This window comes from Argentina silus (genome assembly GCF_951799395.1).
Source record: "Argentina silus genome assembly, chromosome: 20".
NCBI classification, from domain to species: Eukaryota; Metazoa; Chordata; class Actinopteri; order Argentiniformes; family Argentinidae; genus Argentina; species Argentina silus.
Window position 1 is genome coordinate 7,395,760 of NC_139674.1, and position 20,532 is coordinate 7,416,291.

Consider the following 20,532-nt stretch of genomic DNA (forward strand, 5'->3'; position numbering starts at 1 on the left):
TATCACTCATTATCAATACTCTGGCAGGGGGCAGAGGCTAGCATAGCTCCACCAAGCCTCATTATAGACAGACTCTCCAGGCTACTGTCAGGGTTTGGAGTTTGGGAGCCCTAGGCTGCAGCTCACAGCCGGTTCGGGAGCTGCCTGCCGCTTCCTGAGAGCCTGGGATTTCACAGCGGCTCATCGTGCCAGCCCTCTCCCTCTGCTTGGTGTATTGAAGTGACATCCTGTCTCCTTGCTGCTATGTGGCCCAATGGGGATGTGTGAGGTAATGTGTGTGTGGGGTTGGAGACCTGCGATCGTCACACGCTGAGCTAATGCCTGCTGTCACCTCACATACGGCTGTGCTCTTCTGAGGGCTCTGTTGGCCAGTTAACTGTCCTTTAACACATTGGGCTACATCTTGCATACCCCCGCACTATACAGAGCTGCTAATGCAAACGTCTAGACACACCCACACACACACACACACACACACACACACACGCACACACACACACACACACAGTACATGCACAAAATCATGTTGTGTGGTTCAAAACATAACAGCTTTTCATTGACTTAATTCATTCATCAGTATACTGGTAAGCTTTGCATTTGTTTTTTGTTACAATGGATACAGTACATTACTCGAAGATATACAGTACCTTGGTACTTTAGAATGTTAAGTATACTAAATGTTCTAAAAGGCACATTGTGTGCCATTATTGCTACGATACAGTGCATCCTCCCCAGTATGCAAATAAACCATTAGCCTGCTGTAATAGATCTAGATAAATCCACACAAACATCCATGTTAAGCTGGCAATTTCCATTTCATGTGACAGTACTGCCCGGAACACACAGGCTTGATATGGAATGTGATGTGCAATGATTAAACATGACGTCCTCTGGCTGACCGTGTAATGGCCTGTTTGTGCGTATTTTACCGGTTTATGTCCCCCATCGGACAGGTAATACCCTTCAGAGAGAGAGAGGAGAGGAAGAGAGAGAGAGAGAGAGAGAGAGAGTCGGACAGAGAGAGAGAGAGAGAGAAAGAGACATTAAACAGCTGTCATAAAAGACCAGGGCTGTGGAGAAGACAGGCAGCCAGGCAGTAGAGACGGGCAGCTCTGTTATAGCCTGTGTTTTAAAGACTGTGGGCTTGCCAAAGCCAGCTCCTGATGATTGTATTTCACAGGGAGGGTTTGGCACCGGAGTGCTGGCCTCAGCAGTCTCCCTGCAGGCTCGGCTCAGCACGAGTGTGACTCTGGGGCACGGGGGCCTGGGGAGCGGCTGGCGCATTAGTACCCTATTATCGACTGGGGGCTGATAGGTGCTGTCATTCCCTGAGGTGCTGCAGTAATAAATGTCTCCTCACAGACTCAGTCAGGCTCACGCTGAGTGAATAATCTGTTGCGGTATTTCTGATGAAATACGACTGAGTAGATTCATATCGTGTCCGCTTGTCGGTAACTGCCCATCTACCAGGAGGAATGTCGGATTGTGTCATGGGTTTGTGTTGGGTGTTGTGATGTCATGGTGATTTGATTGAAGGAGGAGCCAGTGTGTTCTGACCAGACAGTCACAGCTTCACCGCACTGCACACCACACCACGACACACCACACCACACCACGAACCAACCAAACCCAGCACACGTAGAATTAGAGTGGTAGAAATGCATGCAGATCTTCACAAACCGTGTCTTTAGAGTGGCCCATTAGGAAGAAATAGGGGGAGCCATGCTTGTCACTTTTCATGCACATGGAGAGACTGGAAGGTACCATTCCTAAAGGAGGGGAGGTAACAACCTAGACCAGTCATTAGGGTTAAATCAAAGGCAATGGATACTTACACTACTGTTAGTCAAGAGAAACAGTTTATTAAGAGTGTGAAATGTTTAATCAATATTAATTATAGCGAAAGACAGTTATTATGAATAGAAGATATAACAACATTTAGAGAGAGCCATGCCGTACTGTAAATAAGCACTGTCTACAAGAGGAAAGACTGAAAGTTCTATGAGGATGTCACATGACATGACAGTGCCTCTGACTCACTACTGTAAAGGGTCATTAAGAGATTAGTGTTACTGATATCAGTGAGTTGTGGGGATTTGAGTGAGTAACAGCTAGGTGAGGCTAGGCCTGAGGGTCCTGGAGGGAAAGAGAGGGGGTTAGGGGGATTCAGATGACACCCACCATACTCGGGGACCTGCCCTGTACCCCTCTTCAGAAGCAGACGGACACGTCGCCCTCCCGACTTGATCAGCTCGATGGCCCGGGCATGAGTCATGTCCCTCGTGGTCTCCCCATTGATCTCAATGATCTGGTCTCCAACCTGCGGAGGGAGAGAGAGAAGACATGGTGTGGTTATGTGTGTGTGGGGGTGTGTGTGTGTGTGTGTGTGTGTGTGTGGTTATGTGTGTGTGTGTGTGTGTGTGTGTGTGCGCGTGTGTGTGGTTATGTGTGTGTGTGTGTGTGTGCGTGTCTGTTTGTTTTCACATGCTGCATCTATTCCCAGTGGACAACACACTGGGCTCTACATGTTATATAAACATGCATTAAATGTATGGCAAAATTGTTTTAATCCCAAATGCACACATTGCAAATTAAGACGCCTGCACACCAAAGACTGAGGCAATTATTTCTTGCCAGGTTTTGAGATGTGCGACACACCACATATTAAGCATAAAATTACCAAGGCTCATTCATTGTGGACGGCAATTTATCAGGATCAATATGGATCTATAATTCATTCGGGTGCCATCAGCCACTCTAAGTGCTAATCAGCATTACCACTCATGAATGGGTGTCAGTTGTAATTAATTTCAGCAGTAATTTCATGTCATTTGGATGGAATTATGGGAGACACTTTTCCCCGCAGGGAGGACTGGGACTAAAGAGGAGACCCTCCTGAATACCAATGTAAAAGTCCTGCTTCTGCCTGTTTACCATGGTACAGGGCTGAACATGGTCGTCTGTCAGTTAGTTGCACTCATTTGACTAACTCGACTACAGTACTCTTCCCTGATAACAGGCTAGAGGTCATGACCTCTTTTTGACTACATCCTCAAAAGTCAAAGGTCAGCTTTTCCCTAAAGGCTCTGATTGCCCAGAGCAGCCTTGATGAATAGGGAGGAGACCGGGTGGAGCCGAGCCAAAAGTATTCATCCAATTACTGTAACAAATGGAAAAGTCCTCCTCTAATGACGAGTCATTTGAAAGTGAAAAGTGGAGTCCGACGATCGACAAAGAGAGGGGGAGTTGTTAAGTGTCATTACGCCACTCTGGACGGGGGTGGAGAGAGCGGGAAGGGACAGTGTGCTCATTAATTTTCATCTTTTGACAGGATGGAAAATCTTGAAAGGCTACGGCTAACCGCTAACCTTGGTCATCACCTTTAAATCGGTGAGAGAAAGTGAAAGTGAAAGTACTGTATAAGGCTGGACATAGGGTACCAATAGCACACCCACAGTCTTCCTAGCTTATTACTCGTTCCAGTAGAAACACGGTTAACCTAGGACCACTCTCCTCCAGGTGCTAGCCTTAGCATTAGCCTAGCTCGCTAAATCTCTCTGATAGTTAGCCTGGGAGATCTACAGGGATACGCACTACTACAGGCTCTTGAACGCCAGTAACAGCTCTTGAAGCCAGGCACGGTCGGCTCATTTCAATGCTAGTGCTCCATTATTCCACCTCTTACCTGAGCCCCAACAACTCATTTCCCTGAGATCAGGGTTCAAATGGCCTGTGTGCGGAATTTGAGTGGGGATTTAAAGGCTGTGATTAGGCATGGCATAAATCATCACTCTGGCTTCGAGGAGAGAGAGAGCGAGCGAGAGAGAGAGAGAGAGAGAGAGAGAGAGAGAGTGGTGCGTAGCCATCTCTCATCCCCACTCGGTTAGGTTTGGGTATAGGCCCGCCAAGCCGCATTTACCTCACTGTGGTGGGAGGGAGAGTAATACCTCCCAGGGGGCATTTTACACACATTATCTCTGACAGGTTCATTACAGATAAGGAATGTACAGCGGCCCACCATCGTCCCACAGCGGGGAGATTGGGGAGAGAGAGGAGCGTGACGGGTCGGAGATGATCAAGATACATCAGCAGATATAGAAAAGCACTATGACAGAGCAGGCTTGTAATCTACTCCTCGCTATCACAGAGGCTAAGTGAGATCTCCATACATTCTGCAGGCTATAAAGTGGTCAAAGTGTTATATTGTAGAGATGATGGGAGAAGAGGCTTAGGGGGGGGGGACAACGACGACTACCTCTTCACCTCAATTAAAAAAATATGAGCATTTCATTCCTCTGATGATGACTGAGTAGCAACATCTACATCCCAGGAGAGAACATCCCGCAACTAAGGACATGAATTCTTTAAGCTAAATGTTGAGAGCATCTCATGCATTATCGACGACAGAGTGGAGATGTCTTTGCAGCCAACAACTCAGCGTGAGGCAAAGCATCACAAATCCATCACACGTACTCCCTCAGTCATTTGTGAAGAAGGCAGATTATTTTTCATGGTTTAAAAAATGATAATTGCAGCCGAGATAATCATCAAGTAATTAAGGGTAGAGGAGCTTAGCACTTTTTGGGATGTTATAGCGCAACACAGGAAGTGACATCACACATCAGCCTACCCTCATTCTTCCGTTACGGATGGCGGGGCCATCTTCGGCCAGTCGCAGCACAAACAGGTCCATCTTGTACTCCCGGCCGCCTCGGATGCTGAAGCCAAAACCCTTCATGCTCTTCTCCAGCTCCACTGTGAAGAAGTCAAAGTCCTGAAGGAGAACACACATTCACACACCAGTCAGCAAGGAACAGTGAGGGTGAGAACACCAACATCACAAAAGCTAATGGCGGTCATGTGTATCATTACCACACCATAAGACAGATGAGGTTGAAAGACAATGGATGGGTTTCAGATGTCACGTCGCAGGCCTTATACACAGCGCCCCGGGTAAGTAAGTAATGGGACAACAAAGAATTTGTTCTTCTTTTGGCTCTACACGACACAAGTTTGGATTTGAAATCAAACTGTGAGGTTAAAGTAGAGATTCTCAGCTTTTATTTGATGGTATTTGTGTACATAATGGTTTCACCATTGAGAAATTACAACACTTTTGACACATAGTCCCCCTATTTTAGGCCACCAAAAGTGATGGGACAATTGGCTTGACAGGTGTTTCTGGTTCATCAGGTGTGTTCCGTCACATCCTTTGTGCAGTCATACGAGAGCTCTTCTGCGTGTAGAGGTCACTGTACTACTTTTGACCTGAGCCCTACAAGTACAGTATGTGGCTGAGAATGGCCCAATCAAGTGTTTGTGAGGAGTAGGATCTTATGAGCATATGAACCTGCGGCTGAATCTGTGGCTGAATCTGTGGCTGTCGGTAATCTGGCATGGGGAACTGTCGTGGGTCAGTAGACAGCTGTCTGTAGTCCATCAGCGGAGGGTGTCTGTAGTCCAGCGTGGGTGGCTGTCTGTAGTCAACCACCGGAGGGTGTCTGTAGTCCACCGGGGGCTGTCGGTAGTCCGTGAACGGAGGCTGTCGTATGTCCGGTTTCACGTCCTGCCTCGCTTTCACCTCTGACCTGTAACTAACAAGCCAATCAGATTAAAGGAGGAAGTCGAGGAGAAATAACACATGTTTACCACTGAACCATCAACATTCCACATGAACACTTCCACTCAGGCTGGTTAAGTGCACTGTGAATGTTATGCCAAGTGATTGGTTTAGTTCTCGGACACTTTTCACGAACAGCGTCTTTGTTACACTGAAAAAGCCTTGGAACATGGCATAAGTAAAACATGATCTTCTCACCACATGAAAGGTTTATGACACTCCGGTCCTTCAGAGGGAGGAAATATATTCAACAGAGAACTAAGAGATTTTGAAATTCAGTCAAGCAAGAGGAAAAAGGCAAATGACACCGTCAATTTTGGGCCCACCTCTAGAGAAAAATAAAATATTCAACATACTGCACGTCAATAAAGAAACTATTTAGGTAAATAATTCAGTAGGCTATAAGAGGTAAGTGATGTTATACAACAAACTGAAGAGAGAGGGAGAGAGAGAGAGAGTACAAAAGAGAGGGTATGACTCACTCTCAACCTGTATTCTCCAAGGAACCGTTTTTTACCCCAGAGATAAAGCGCTAGTCTATAAAAAGACACAGTGGTATCAAAGAGCTGGGACAATCACAGCATGGGGGCTAGCAGGCAGTGCAATACCTCAAGCCCCAAAGATCAAACTAAACCATACATCTTAAATGGTATACATGGTGAGTGAAATTGTGGAAATATCCTGAAGGAGCAATATCTAGAACTGGTCTGTTGAGATGGAGTCATCTCATGGCGTGTTGAGATGGAGTCAGGGTTGTCAGCCTTACCTGCTGTCGTGGGTGTAGATCACAGGTGGAGGGGCTAGTGGCTGGGAGATGGGGCTCTGGTGGGCCATGGGACTGGGCTGGGTGACTGCAGGGCTGGGCTGGGTGGCCATGGGGCTGGGCTGGGTCACTGTGGGGCTGGGCTGGTTTGCCAGGGGGCTGGGCTGGCCCTGGGGACTGTTCTGTTGGGCCATGGGGCTCTGCTTCTCTGAGCTAGGGGCTGACGGAGGGCTGTTCAGCTCTGAGAACACACACAGAAGCACAGCGCATCAGACACGCTGTAGAATAAGCATACACTACCAGACCACCACACACTCAAACAATACTACGTGAACATCAAGCACAGCAGAACTCCATTCAAGTTGAGTGACTAGAGTAGTCTGCTACATTGTAAAATCACCTGTTAAATCACAAACAGTAAACACAACCTAACCAAACATAAACACTAATAAAGCCTTTGATAAAAGACGTACACCAAAACAGACTACTAGAGATTTATTGATCGATACAAATACTGCCTTTCCTAGAGACAGAAAAAATGCACGCTCAGCTACCTTTCAGTCAACACAGTATATTCTACATTGTAACAACAAAACAATAAAACAATCTGTAGCTACAAGTCATCTTCAGTTCTATGGTGTGTGTGTGTGTGTGTGTGTGTGTGTGTGTGTGTGTACGTCTCTCACCTTCCTGGGGTATAATCCTCAGTGTGACACTGAGGCCCGCGTCCTTGATGAGCTTGACGATGTCAGCGTGCGGCATGTTGATGATGGACTGGCTGTTCACCGCCAGGATCCGGTCCCCAACCTTCAGCTTGCCGCAACGGTCCGCGGGGCTGCCCTCGATTATACGGCCGATCTTATGGGGCACGGCTGGGAGCGAAGAGAGATTTACACCCATACACACACACACACACACACACACAAATACACACACACACACACACACAAACACACACACACACACACACAGGGACACGATGAGCTGGAGGATAGGTATGAGCACAGACAGGGTTTTTCTGGGTGCTTTCTCTCTCTTTCTCTTTGGTTCTCGTCCCCCGCGTTATGTAAGTGTGCCGCCTTTTTGCACAAGCGTGGGCAGCGGGCACGGCGCTAAAGCACACCGTTGCTGTCTACCCAGGATCCCAGGGCCTGGCAGAGGAGGGCATCTATAATTGAGGTGGAGGAGTACTCGCCGAAGAAAGAGCTTTTTACATTTTTCATCGAGTCTTGACCTGGCTTTCGCTAACCAATTTCTTGTCTAAATGGTCTCTCTTATCTAAGCCTGGAGAGTTCAGGGGGTATCTGAGGGGGTTCAAATACAGGCACAGCCCAAGAGCATAAAGTATGTGCTAGGTCTGCACTTTCATACTGTGGTATATGGAATATGGATTAGCCATAATGCTTGAACATGAAACAAGCCCCCAGGGGGGAAGAACAACAAGGATCACTCACTGATGGTGGCTGTGGTCTCGGGCCGGTTGAGCGAGCTGATGATGACGAAGCCGAAGCCTTCGCTCTCCTTGCGGTGGATGATGACATCGCTGGGTTGTGTGTTGGGGGTCGCAGTCCCGTCTGAGGGGGCGGTGGTCGGGGGGCCACCGAGGGGTGGGGCGGGGGCCACGTTGTTGGGGTAGGTGCCAGAGGCGAAGTCACTCCTAGGGGAGCTGTGCTGGGTTGACTGGGAGCCCGGGCTGCGGCCGTTCTCTGGACAGGGCTCGCCTGCAGGGGGCGAAAGAGAGCTGAAAAACCTGCACTCATCTGCAGCACAACACTTATCAATGCACAAAGACTGGCAGTGTCTTTATAGGGCTATTACACTACTGAGTCTCCCAACGAAAGACCTTTCAGTTAATCACAATCAAAAAGGGAGAAAATCATAGCATTTTCAGTCTTTATCCATTGCGGTATTACATTCAAAGGAACCAAAGATCAACCTGTAACAAATACAGAGAGAAACCTCTTGAAAACAGTGTCGCTGTGGAGTAATCCCAGGGGCAAAAAATCCACCAAAACAAAGATGTTAAAGAAGAAAAGAAACAAACGTGTCATGCTAAAGCTCATTACGTCTCCCTCCGTGATCAAGGTTGCACTAGTGAAGGAACAGGCAGACAGAGAGAGAATTCAGAGCTCCGGGTGGAAGGAGAGCCTGACATCTCCCAAAGTGTGACTTTGAATCAAACGGCGAGGATGAAAGGGCAAGGCGCAGGGCAAGGATGGCAGGGATGAGTCGGATAGCGCCTGTCTTTCATGGTGGGAGACGGCAGGGGAGACACGAGGGGGAGGAAAGGGGAGTCGGCGCTCACTGGGTTGCTGTGCTCCTCTCCCCAGGCTCAAAGGAAAGGGAATAAGGAGATCAAGGAGAATGGAATTTGTGTGTGTGTGTGTGTGTGTGTGTGTGTGTGTATATGTTTGTGTGGTGTGTGTGTGGGCATGTGTGTGTGTGAGTGTCTAGAAAGGCTACAGCAATCATCACACAAAGAGAGAGAGATTAGTCCCCCAGTTCCTCAAATCACCAAACGACACACAGCCTGACAGCCAATGGAGGACCCGGCACCCTCTCACCTGGCCCCTGCAGCCTCCTCCTGATGGTCAGGTTGACCTGGCCATTCCGGGCCGCCCCGTGCATCAGGTCGATGACGTACCGGTGGGGTTTCCCCGCCACCGGGATACCGTCTACGAAGATGAGCTCGTCCCCCGGTCGGAGGCGCCCATCTCTATCTGCCGGGCTCTTCTCTATGATGGCCCCGATCAAGATCTGTTGAGTACACACACACACCGACTAATGGTCAGAACACCTGGAGGGTCAAGGGGTCAAGGGTCATACTGTAGAGTGGGGCTGAGGACTGATGACTGTCTGGATCAGAGGGACTATGATACATTGAGGTTATGTGTTGCTTGTGAGAGAGGGAAACATGCGGTTATTAAGTATGTGTGTGTGTGTGTGTGAGCAACAACAAGTGGTTGTTATAGTCATGGTGCTGATGATGGGATAAGTATCTGCTCTGTGTTTTGTGTTTATTGTCCCTCTACAGACATTTAATAACACATAGCAGAAAGGGCCGTCACTCTCTCAGGGGGTCGGGAAGGGGGGGGGGGGGGGGATTAGATGTGTGTGTAGTGGATTAGAGAGGAGAAAATGACAGGGTTTCACGCCCATCCCATACGAGCCTTCTCACGGGTGTCCGGACTCACAGGCTGTCCCGCCTCATCGCCCCCCAGGATCCGGAAGCCAAAGCCGGACTTCTGTCTGCGCAGGTGGACCTCAACATCCTGGTACTCAGCCCCTGGGGGCCCACCACAACAGACAAGACCTGTGAGAGAGCCTTGGACCCCCATGTAAGTTAAAGCCAAAACATACACTTCCACTACAGTCTATTCTATTTTAAAATGTTAAGAGAATCCCTGAGGAATCACTCCCTGGGTGGCAGAGTCCTCTCAGAGACACTGTACCTACCTGTGAGGTCCACAGGGAAGGCTGTCCGTGGTAGGCCAGGCTCTGGATAGGGGAAGATTGAGGGAGCACCCATAAACAATAATAAAACTCTCACACACACACACACACACACACACACACACACACACACACACACACACACACACACACACACACACACACACACACACAGACAGACTCTCATAAAGACTGTGGCAGACTCGAGCAAAAAAAAAAAAACCTCCCGCCTCAGCATAACTGTCTATGCAAAGTTCCTACACCATCCATTACACAGGCGAGAAGTGCTTACAGCGTGTAATAAACCCGTAGTCTTATTTACACTATTGTATGCTGCGGGGAACAGACACTCATCTGCAATCAGGTCTCTACCGAGACGCTGTGATCTACAGCGTGGTAATATTCACTGCCTTGTAAAACTTCCCCCATGAAATGAGATAGACCAGAGCAAAGGGACTGTAATGAAATGGGATATTTCTATTTCCAGCTCTTTCAATGACAGAGACGACGACAAGTTGTCTGTTGGGATACTGTAGGAATAGTTGTAAGGTTTTGTGTTGGATGAGCGGACCCAGGTGCGGTGTGTCGAATGAGGCCGACGAAAAGGCAGGGATTAAAAAATAAAAATGTCTTTACTTGAAGACAGGTTCTGGTTAACACAGGATACAAAACACACAGAAATCAAATGGGAGAAAGCAACGTCTCCAAAACAGAAAGAGTAGGTAACTAACGGCAGCGGACTAAACTCGAAAAATAAAGAAAAGAGAACAAGGTCTCATCACTCAACCTCAAAATATCAAAGGCTTCTCCTTAGGTGAACGTACGAACGGTGCACACACTGTGAAGACTGAGCGGGGAGTGCAGGAGTGAGGGCAAAATAAGGCATAGGTGACCATCAAACACAGGTGCACGTAATAAGGCCATAATGATAGAGTGAGTGAGTGAGTGAGTGAGTGAGAGAGTGAGAGAGTGAGAGAGTGAGAGGGTGAGACAACACGGTGAGCAGCCGGAGGGGGACTCCTAGGGCTCGCACTGGGAACAGCGACTCCATCCGTAACAAATGGTTGAAGAAACAAAAAAATGGCCACACAAAAACGAGACCAACACACAAACCTTACCACAGAACCCACATACAGCATTTTTTTTTTTGTCGCATTCAAGTGTCATTCATTTAGCTGGCTGAACATCCAAATATCCATCAATGCCTCTCAATTTGGCTGCATATAAGGACACATTGTTGGCTAAAAGGCTTTGGTGTATTCCAGTCTACAGCATAATGCCTACACATTATGTAATTATCCATCTATTGCCAGCTCTCTCACATGCAATTATTTCCCTGCTTCCCGACGAGTATCTAGGCTAAAATTAGCGAGGCTAATATCAACACAGTGAAATAATGTGGTTTTTTTCCATGGTGTGTGTGGATTTAAGTGCATAGTTGCTCTCCGAGCCTCCACTCTGTATTTAGAGCGGTCCGAGGTCGACGAGGAGAGGGTTACTGAGACGGACTGAAGTTCATGCCCTAGATCACACACTCAACAGAGAGGGGGACCAATGGAGCGTTCCTAAAAGTGCGCTGCACTTCCTCTCTCTTCATCGCCCTGCCGACCCCGATCGGGAACGTTTAGAGAGAGAGAGAGAGGGAGAGAGAGAGAGAGAGAGAGAAAGCAGGAGAGAAAGAAAGAGAGAGAGGGAGAGAGAGAGAGAGAGAGAGGGAGAGAGAGAGAGAGAGAGAGAGAGAGAGAGAGAGAGAGAAAGCAAAAAAAAAAAAACCCTGGAAGGCTTGATACAGACCTTTTCCGACAGCCCTGTCCTCTTTAATAAAGGTTGCCTTACATAAGTGTGCACGCAGCTCCTCTCTCTCCCTGTGTGAGCTTACTGTAGGCCTTACAACCCAGCACCACTGACTGGGGAGAGGAGGGCACCAGCACGTCTGCCTGCTAGGCTCTCTCACATCAGCCCAGATCCCTCCAGACTACAGTAGCCAGGAGAGACCCGCAACCACCTGACAGAACCAGCACTGTGACATCACCGGCATGGTGAGTCCAAAGCGGGAGCCAGAGTGGTGCATCGGAAGAATGACGAGTATAACCATGAGCTTCACATAGTTCCATACAGCTTCCTGGTTAAACTTCCTGATTTAAACCGATTCATACCTCATAACCGGTTGCCTGGCGACATGCTCCGTTGGTATAACGTAAAGTAACTCTTTGGCGTTGGCCAATAGAAAACGGACCCCTTCCTTGGCGCCACATTCCCTTATAGGTATGAGCTACACAGCATCTTGATACACAACTAGGCGATGACCTTTCTGTAGACACCTCAGGTACTATGATGGTCGTAATATTACTGGCACCAGAACATGAATACAGCCGGGTTGTTGGCTGAGACGTTGATTCATGAAGGAATCTCATTTGATTATAGGAGTTGGCAGGGCATCAATTGGACACAGATACGGCTCCTCACAGCCACTTAAGAGGCTCTCTAATGGCAGCTCTCTAATCTATTGACATGGAGTCCTCTCTGTCAGCAATACAGTACATCCCGACACAACTGTCATGGTGCACGAGATATTCCAATATCTCTGAGTCTAAAAACAAACATAATCACTTATTCTTCCTGTACAACTCCTCCACATTTCCCAGGAACTGTGCTGAGCTGAGGTCATCATTCTATTCTGCTTACTCAGCTACTGCTGAGAGCAAGGGCCACAGAGATTTACGAGGTTAAGTGTGAATGATGTGTGTGTGTGCGCGCGCGTGTGTGTGTGTGTGTGTGTGGTGTGTGTGTGTGTGCGTGTGTGTGGGTGTGTGAGAGAGAGTGTGTGTGTGTGTGTGTGTGTGTGTGTAGGGTGTGTGTGTGCGTGCATCTTCATAGGTCCACCTGTTTAGAGATCATGCAAGCCCTGGACCCCTAGGCTTGTTGCAAGGGGTTATTGTTGTTGTTGTTGTTGTGTGTTTTTAGTACTTACGCCTACTCTCATAGATAGCCCTGGACTGCTCATAGAGGTCATAGGGGTCTGGCTTGCCTAGACCAAAGCCCTCGATGGCAGAGTCTGGGACTGAGGCCCTGTGCAGGTGGTGGGTTGGGAAGGGGGCGTTGTGGGGGACAACAGGGGCAGACAGGCTGGTCTGGGGGCTGGTCTGGCCCTGGGTGTCCCACTGCTCCAGCACCTGTAAACACATTGGCATGGGTTCAGTCACTACCCCCCACCCCAACTGACCCTAGCTGCACCCCTCTGGGGAAGAAGCTAGGGGGCGGTCTCTCTGTCGTGACTCCTGATGTCTGACAGCTTCATCAGAGAGACACCCCCAGCGGGGCGGGGAGGGGGTTTTAATAAGAGGATATCATTGATTGGTGGAATCTTCTCTTCTGTCTGTCAATATCATCCTCCAATGTGAGTGTAGACCCACCCACTATGCAACCAAACCAAATGAGCGCTGGTGAAATCAAAAAGCAAAAAAAAACAAAAACAAAAACAAGATGAAGGAAAGAATGAAAGAAAGAAAGCAAGAAAGAAAGAGGAAACTCAAACATGCCAAGGCTTATTAAAGCAGGTCCAGATAAAGGTGTGTTAATTATGCAATACAGCAGCACAGTCAGGCACAACAGCTCTGGGTTGCTGGAGGAGGCAGCAGAGAGGGAGCATATTCAATATGTCAGCGGTGCCTTCGTCACGGACAGGCAGACAGAGGGCAACAGGGGACAAACCGAGGGACAGATCCGCTGTACGGTGAGACATCTTCTCTGACAGAGAGATGCCATAGAGGTACAAAAACAGCACTGAGCCCTATCTACTGTCAAGAGTCAGCCCCTATGTGTTTTGCGGAGGAGAACATGTATGTCTATACATGTATGTGGGTGTACATGTATATGGATGTGGATGTCAGTTGCTGAGTCGGTTTCTCTCTTGTTCATTTCCCATTAGCATTGTAAAAAAAACGAAAAGAAAAAAAACGCTAATGTCAAAAGAGATGTATTCTAACTGCTTATATTCACAGCAGTAAAAAACCTCTCATTGTGAGTCATGAGAGGACAAGAGATAATTTATGTGGGTCTGAAACAGCAGCCCTTTTTTGTCGCCGTCGAAATGTCACCCTCGATGCAGCTGATGACTGTGCAGCATCGATCATGCGGTGTTGTTGAACAGCTCCTGAAGATGGCATTATTGATACGTTAGGATGAGTAGGAGTGCGAATGGAACTAACAGAATGACACACTCTCTCTCTCTTGCACTTCCCTGGAAGATGAATCGTTTGAAATCGAGAGGTGAGTAAACAGAACCGTGCCTGTGCATAAATCACAGGGCGCCAGTTATGGCTGACAGCGCTAATCTTAATAGCATATAACAGAGGGTAATATCAAAGGGTTTCCATTTCTCTGTAGTTTCACACATGTATTCTGTTGATCTTAGCCATGTCTGGCCATGGTTCCCTGTGTGACAAGGGACCTTATTAAGTCTGGGACCAGACTACAGCACTGTTACACTCTCTCTCTCTCTCTCTCTCTCTCTCTCTCTCTTTCTTGTTCACTCTCTCTCTCTCTCTCTCCTTCCCTCTCTTATTAATGTCTGCTGCAGGCAGTCAGACTCTTCGAGGGTTGTAAAAGTTGCACGGCTACGTCTGTGGTTGCAGAATGCTTCAGTAGTTCATAAAGCCAACACACTGTCTGGCCAGAACCCAAACTCTGCATTCAGAGTAACAGTAGTCCTATATACTATCAACATACAGTGGCACTCTATATTCTACAGTATACCAACCAGACCAATACTCTGTATAGGCTTAGTTGACTACCTTTAGGAGGCAGGGGCATCATTCATCTTCAAGTCTACTTCACAATTAAATCAACCCCCTACTCTCTCTCTCTCTCTCTCTCTCTCTCTCTTTCTCTCTCTCTCCTATTAAATGTCTTTCTTCAATGTTTCATTCTTTGGGGCTATGGAAATCTTCCTAGAACTAATGATATCCAATTAAACCGCTGAACTCTGTATTGGGGGATGGGGGGTGGAGGGGGGGTGGAGGGGGGTAGTTGGCAGCTCTTGGGAGAGAACGCTGGGCTGTTATGCCTTTTCACCATTAGAGCTGGCTGGGTGCAGAGGAACAAATTTGCACTCAGAAGGGGAGAGAACGGCTCCACTGCCTGCTCCAAAGCCACGTTCCAGGCAGTTCTCCTGGAGCTTTGAATTACCATTAATCTGGTCTGAAACAGAGGAGATCCATAAGAAAGGGAGCAGGATTGATGAACAGTGTGGATAATCTGAGACACAACCCATAAAGCCTTCCTCTGAGTCCATGGGTGTGTGTGTGTGTGTTTTGATGATCTGGCATTGTTAGAGCGAGAACTGGAAGTTGCATTGGCATGGAATGGGCATGGAAAACACACACATGCATGGAATGGAAGACACACACATGCACATTCACACGCACGCAGATTCACGCACACACACACTCACACGCTAGCCCGCTCGCTCGCTCACTCACTCACTCACTCACTCACTCACTCACTCACTCACTCACTGACTCACTCACTCACTCACACACACACACACACGCACACGCACACACACACACACACACACACACACACACACACACACACACACACACACACACACACACAGCATTTCTCTGCACCGACACACCATGTCTAACTGCAAAGTGGCCGATCTGTGAGGCTGCATTGTGGTAGATCCTTGTCTCATAGTGTTTGCTGAATGTTTTGGAGGCTGTGTAAACCTTAAAGAGTGACAGACAGACAGACAGACAGTAAGAGAAGGTTGTGAGAACGCCTGTCTGAGACGGCTCTTTTACTGGAGAGGCCACTCATCCCAGACATCTAAAGGTTTCACTGTCTGGACCAAAATAAAACGTTCCAAAATAGTATCTGACATATTCGACAAAGAGAAGAGGCTATGGATATGAGATGAAATGATGCCAGAACAAATCTAGGTTAGTGGCAGATCAATAAGAGCCTTGAGCTGAAAGGAAGAGAAGAATGAATTAATGACTGTGTCTAGATATGACTGGTAGAAACCGTTCTCTCAATCTCCTTCTCTCTCTATAAATATTTACACTATATCAAAGACAGAGGAGCTGAGAGAACAATGGAATGCTTTGGGACCATGCCAACCCAGTCTACTCATAGACATAGAATTACTAGAACACCATTTTGCGATCGTACAATTTGATACCTGTCATGTCCGTAGACATAGAAATAGATAACACCGATTGGTATTTCCGATTCAATTTCATCATGACCAGTCTGTTTTTTTTTTTTTTTGGGTTGCAGCATGACACGTCTAGTCATTCTATATCTATGAGTGGGCCGCTCAACCCTTTCCCTGTCATGTGACGCAGAGGAAGGGTCCACCTCAGCCAAGGCCTGGTTATAGCGGAGACGGAGACGCGAGAAGAGCATGTTAGTACAGGAGGAGGAAAATCGAGGAGTCATTCTCAGGCGCTATGAAAAAAAAAACACACCAGCAACTCAGCCAGGATTGAGAAAGAGACAACGTTATAAAGTAGTCATTCAGATAGCAGCTCCGACACATATGCACAATGCAGCCACTGGCGACTAAATGAGATATTAGATCAAAATCAATGGTTATTAAGAGCAGAAGGGGGAGAGAGCTCAGGTTTCGGAAGACAATGCATTTTACCTGTTTAGGGGTCTTCCAAGGTGAAAAGTGACCTGCAATGGTGAGAAAACAACAAAGATTTAGCGAGTAGCGTATGTGTGTTTGTACATTAGGTTTGAGGTGCTCTGTGTCTCAGAGGGCTAGTCCATGAGCTTAAAGCAAGATGAAGGAAGCCCAAATGGAGAAAAAAAAACCCAAAACAGATTCCAAAACAGATTAGAAGCAAAAAGAGGAATGCAAAAAAAATAAAAAGGAGAAGTGAAGGACTACAAAGGAGACGTTAAGGACTACTACAGTCTAAGCTCTACTGAGCCATGCCATTTTCCCTAAAGGCTATCTGATAGAAGGGACCCAGGGGAAATATTTAGCACAGCAAGATCCGCAGCCCTGCTATCTTGGACCAGGTCTCTGTTGTAAGAGATGTTATCACAGGGACAGTCGCCTGGATACATGAAGGTTGAATACATAAGTAAGTACATCTGGATAAACATCCAGGCCACTTTTATACAAACAGCATTCTCTATCGCTGGGTCTCATCTACAGGGTCAACGCTTGTACTGTAGCACGGGCACAACACAGAATAAGTTAAAGATGATGGTCTGACAGAAGCAAGCCATAACCTAGGTCTCTGTATTTAATGAAATGTCGCAGGACGACAGCAGATCATAACAGTTATGAGGTGTGACAAATACCAACAGGCCCAAGGGAGGTAAGCTGTTTCCAAAGTCAATATTTCAGAAGCATTTGAATATCTTCATTCCACATGATCAACATGCCGTGACTGCTTGGTTAATTGGTTCTACCACTGTATGAATCTGCAGATGTACAGTATGTGCAGATTGGGCCTGGGGGTACAAGAGCGTTCATAAATTGTCTGTGTGATAGGAGAGAGTAGAGAGAGGCCATGTGTTTTTCCTGGAAAAACACAACAGGGGAAGTGTGTCTTCATGTGATTTATAGCGGAGCATGGGGGCATCTATCTCCCTGTAACCTTCCTCTGAGTCCTTATTCACTGCAGTTTGACCTTTTCCAACGGCCCAACCGACAATTTTTCGAGCTGACGACAACATTCCTCTTGCAAACAAACAACCACATAACATAACAGAGCAAATGCGTCCAATGCTAGCAAGTCATACCTCTGCCAGCGTTCAATGCAAAGAGATGCAGATACTGCGTCTGTACACATGTACTCATGAATTTTGGCCCGCTAACTATTTAAACATTGGGCCTTGAGAAACACAAACACAAATACAAACAACAGCCTCCCGTCTTCCTGATTCAATTTCCCTTCTTCCTGTCTTTCAGGTGTTGCCACGAACACACTCCAGGAACAAAAAAGGGTATGCAAATCAGCAGGATTGAATTCACGGGTGACTGCACACATTACACGCAAGCTTCCCAGCGCTAGTGCAGCGTGTATGGCTGCAATTATACTGTAAACATGCCCTCCACTAACAACTAGTGGTGCAGCAAAAATGGGAAATAAGAAGAAAAAAACAAGTGAGGAATTATGCATTGAGGAACGCTTTCAGACCATCCTTTTCTCTGAGTTAGTCATCAAATACAGTTTGGAGCCCGTAAAAGATTGACGGCTGAGATGGAGATATTTATAGATGGGGATATTACAGCAGCTTATTGGGAGCGACAGGGGCACAGAATTTCGATCATAAAGTATATTCCCGCGGCTTAAGGATAGATAAGAGAATACTCAGGCCTGCTTTTTGTGAAAAGACGACTCACTCTCTTTAAAGAGGGTCAATCAATGAGAGCTTTCACTAGATTACTTGCCACCAACCGACCCTTGATTCAATGACAGAACAACCTGAAAACCTAAAAAAAAAAACGGTTCCTTGAGTGAGCAAGGGAAAGAGAGAGAGAGAGAGAGAGATATAGAGGGGGGGGAGAGAAAGAGAGAGAGAGAGAGAGCGAGAGAGAGAGAGAGAGCGAGAGAGAGAAAGAGAGAGAAAAAGAAAGAGAGATAGATAGAGACAGAGAGAGAGCTGCACACAGAGAGCCTTAATGGGCAATATTGGCCAAGATAATCCTTGGGGTAATTCCATTGTTTACTCAGGCGTAGGAGACATTTAGGTGGACGTGAGTGTCAGTGATGCCCTTCCCTGTGGATCAGTACTAACTTAATAGGTGGGGGAAGACAGGGGAGAGAGAGAGAGAGAGAGAGAGAGAAGGAAAGAGAGAGAGCTCTTATCTTGGTCACTGTGAGAGAGGCCAAGGCAGAGATGAGGACTGGACAGGCCTATTGGATTTAGAGAGCTGTCCATGGTGCTGAAAAGGCCATAGCCTACGTGTTAATCAGACCTGTCAGGTTCAGCTACAGTGTTCACAGTGATACAACAGGGGCCAAAGCTGAGCTAGTCTCTTACCTGGCAGTCAGCCAATAGAGGTCATCCGGCCCTAACATACAGAACAGCGCATACGATTGATAATGATGGTAGAATATGTCATCTTCGGTGGTGAGGTTCCACACTGTGGCCACCATGGTCACTAATAATGGCCAGGCTCAGGTGGTGTGTGTGTGTGTGTGTGTGTGTGAGGTGTGTTTTGCCTGTATGTGCCTGTGTGTGCATATGTGTGTGTGTGTGTGTGTGTGTGTGTGTGTGTGTGTGTGTGTGTGTGTGTGTGTGTGTGTGTGTGTGTGTGAGACCCTGAGAGAGGACCACATAATGATGAGTGGGATCGGGAGCGTTCCGAGGTGTGGCAGTTGTGCCATGACTCCAATTAGAGTGTGTGCTGAACTGGGCTGTATTGTGTTGTGAGCCTTTCCTGCCCCTATTGACATTACATGGGCTGGCTGGCAGCTGTGGTTCCTGTGGCAACCGACAACATCTGAGCCCTGAAAAGCTGGGCATGCCCACGGTCCTAGTGCCCCTTAGCAAAAGGAGGGCCCACATGTCAACAGTATGTCTGGGAGGTATGGCTGTCCAGTGGTGATGCACTCTGCCTATGAGAGAGCATTGGATATGGAGAAAGTATTTTATTCTACTAAGGGTTCTGCTCACTAATGGCACTAAGTGCTGCCTGTGAAGGTTATTGAGTTGATTAAATTAGACCCGTACAGCATATTGTATCTGTACAATATGCAGGCTCCCTGTAATGGAATCTACTAGCGCACATGCAATCTCAATTTAATACAACTCAACCCACACACCTGCTCCAACACACATGCCTGAACGCACACACACACACACACGCCTGTTCCCCCCCCATACACACACACGCCTGCTTGAACACACACGCCTGAACCCACACACACACACACACACACACACACACACACACACACACACACACACACACACACACGCTTGCTCCAACACTCACGCCTGAACACACACACACACACACACACACACACACACACACACACACACACACACACACACACACACACGCCTACTCCAACACACAGGACTACTCCAACACACATGACTGAACCCACACACACACACACACGCCTGCTTCAACACACACACCTGCTTCCACACACACACCTGCTTCAACACACACGCCTGCTTCAACACACACACCTGCTTCAACACACACGCCTGCTTCAACACACACGCCTGCTTCAACACACACGCACACACACACACACACACACACACACACACACACACACATGCCTACTCCAACATTGAAACACACTCATATCACATTGCATGGCTAATAGCAGTTCATGATTTAATTGTATTCATGTTTTGAATAACACTGATTTGATGGAGGGGTCTACATCTTTCAGAGTTAATGAATATAGTACATTGTGGGCCCGGAGGGAGGCTATTTTGAAGAATATCCGTCGCAGCAAATTGATTTTATTGAATGCCGGTTGCATGTTAATTCACATGTATTCCATACCTACACGCATCCCCCTCTGAGGAGTGTTTGAAATGATTTACGGTGTGAAAACTGCATGGTTGACTCACCCCACATTACCCTACAGCTCCCAACACAAAACCCAACCTGTAGAATCACGGTTTAATCACAAAGGTTTCACATCATCTCAATAAAAGGCTCAATTTGTCAAAGGGGCAATCCGGGTTT

The 20,532-nt window shown here is 47.4% G+C and overlaps 1 protein-coding gene across 1 annotated transcript in view; it reads right to left on the minus strand.

Annotated features, from left to right (window-relative positions):
• Window positions 1-20,532, minus strand: part of magi2a (membrane associated guanylate kinase, WW and PDZ domain containing 2a) — a 139,496-nt gene that overhangs the window by 4,165 nt on the left and 114,799 nt on the right. The window contains exons 11-20 of the mRNA XM_083692281.1: window positions 16,495-16,526; window positions 12,808-13,009; window positions 9,578-9,669; window positions 8,948-9,140; window positions 7,838-8,104; window positions 7,070-7,255; window positions 6,387-6,624; window positions 5,375-5,594; window positions 4,631-4,774; window positions 2,182-2,320 (exon numbers count right to left, since the gene is read on the minus strand). Coding sequence (XP_083548407.1) covers window positions 2,182-2,320; window positions 4,631-4,774; window positions 5,375-5,594; window positions 6,387-6,624; window positions 7,070-7,255; window positions 7,838-8,104; window positions 8,948-9,140; window positions 9,578-9,669; window positions 12,808-13,009; window positions 16,495-16,526 — 1,713 coding nt within the window. The remainder of the gene's footprint in view (window positions 1-2,181; window positions 2,321-4,630; window positions 4,775-5,374; window positions 5,595-6,386; window positions 6,625-7,069; window positions 7,256-7,837; window positions 8,105-8,947; window positions 9,141-9,577; window positions 9,670-12,807; window positions 13,010-16,494; window positions 16,527-20,532) is intronic.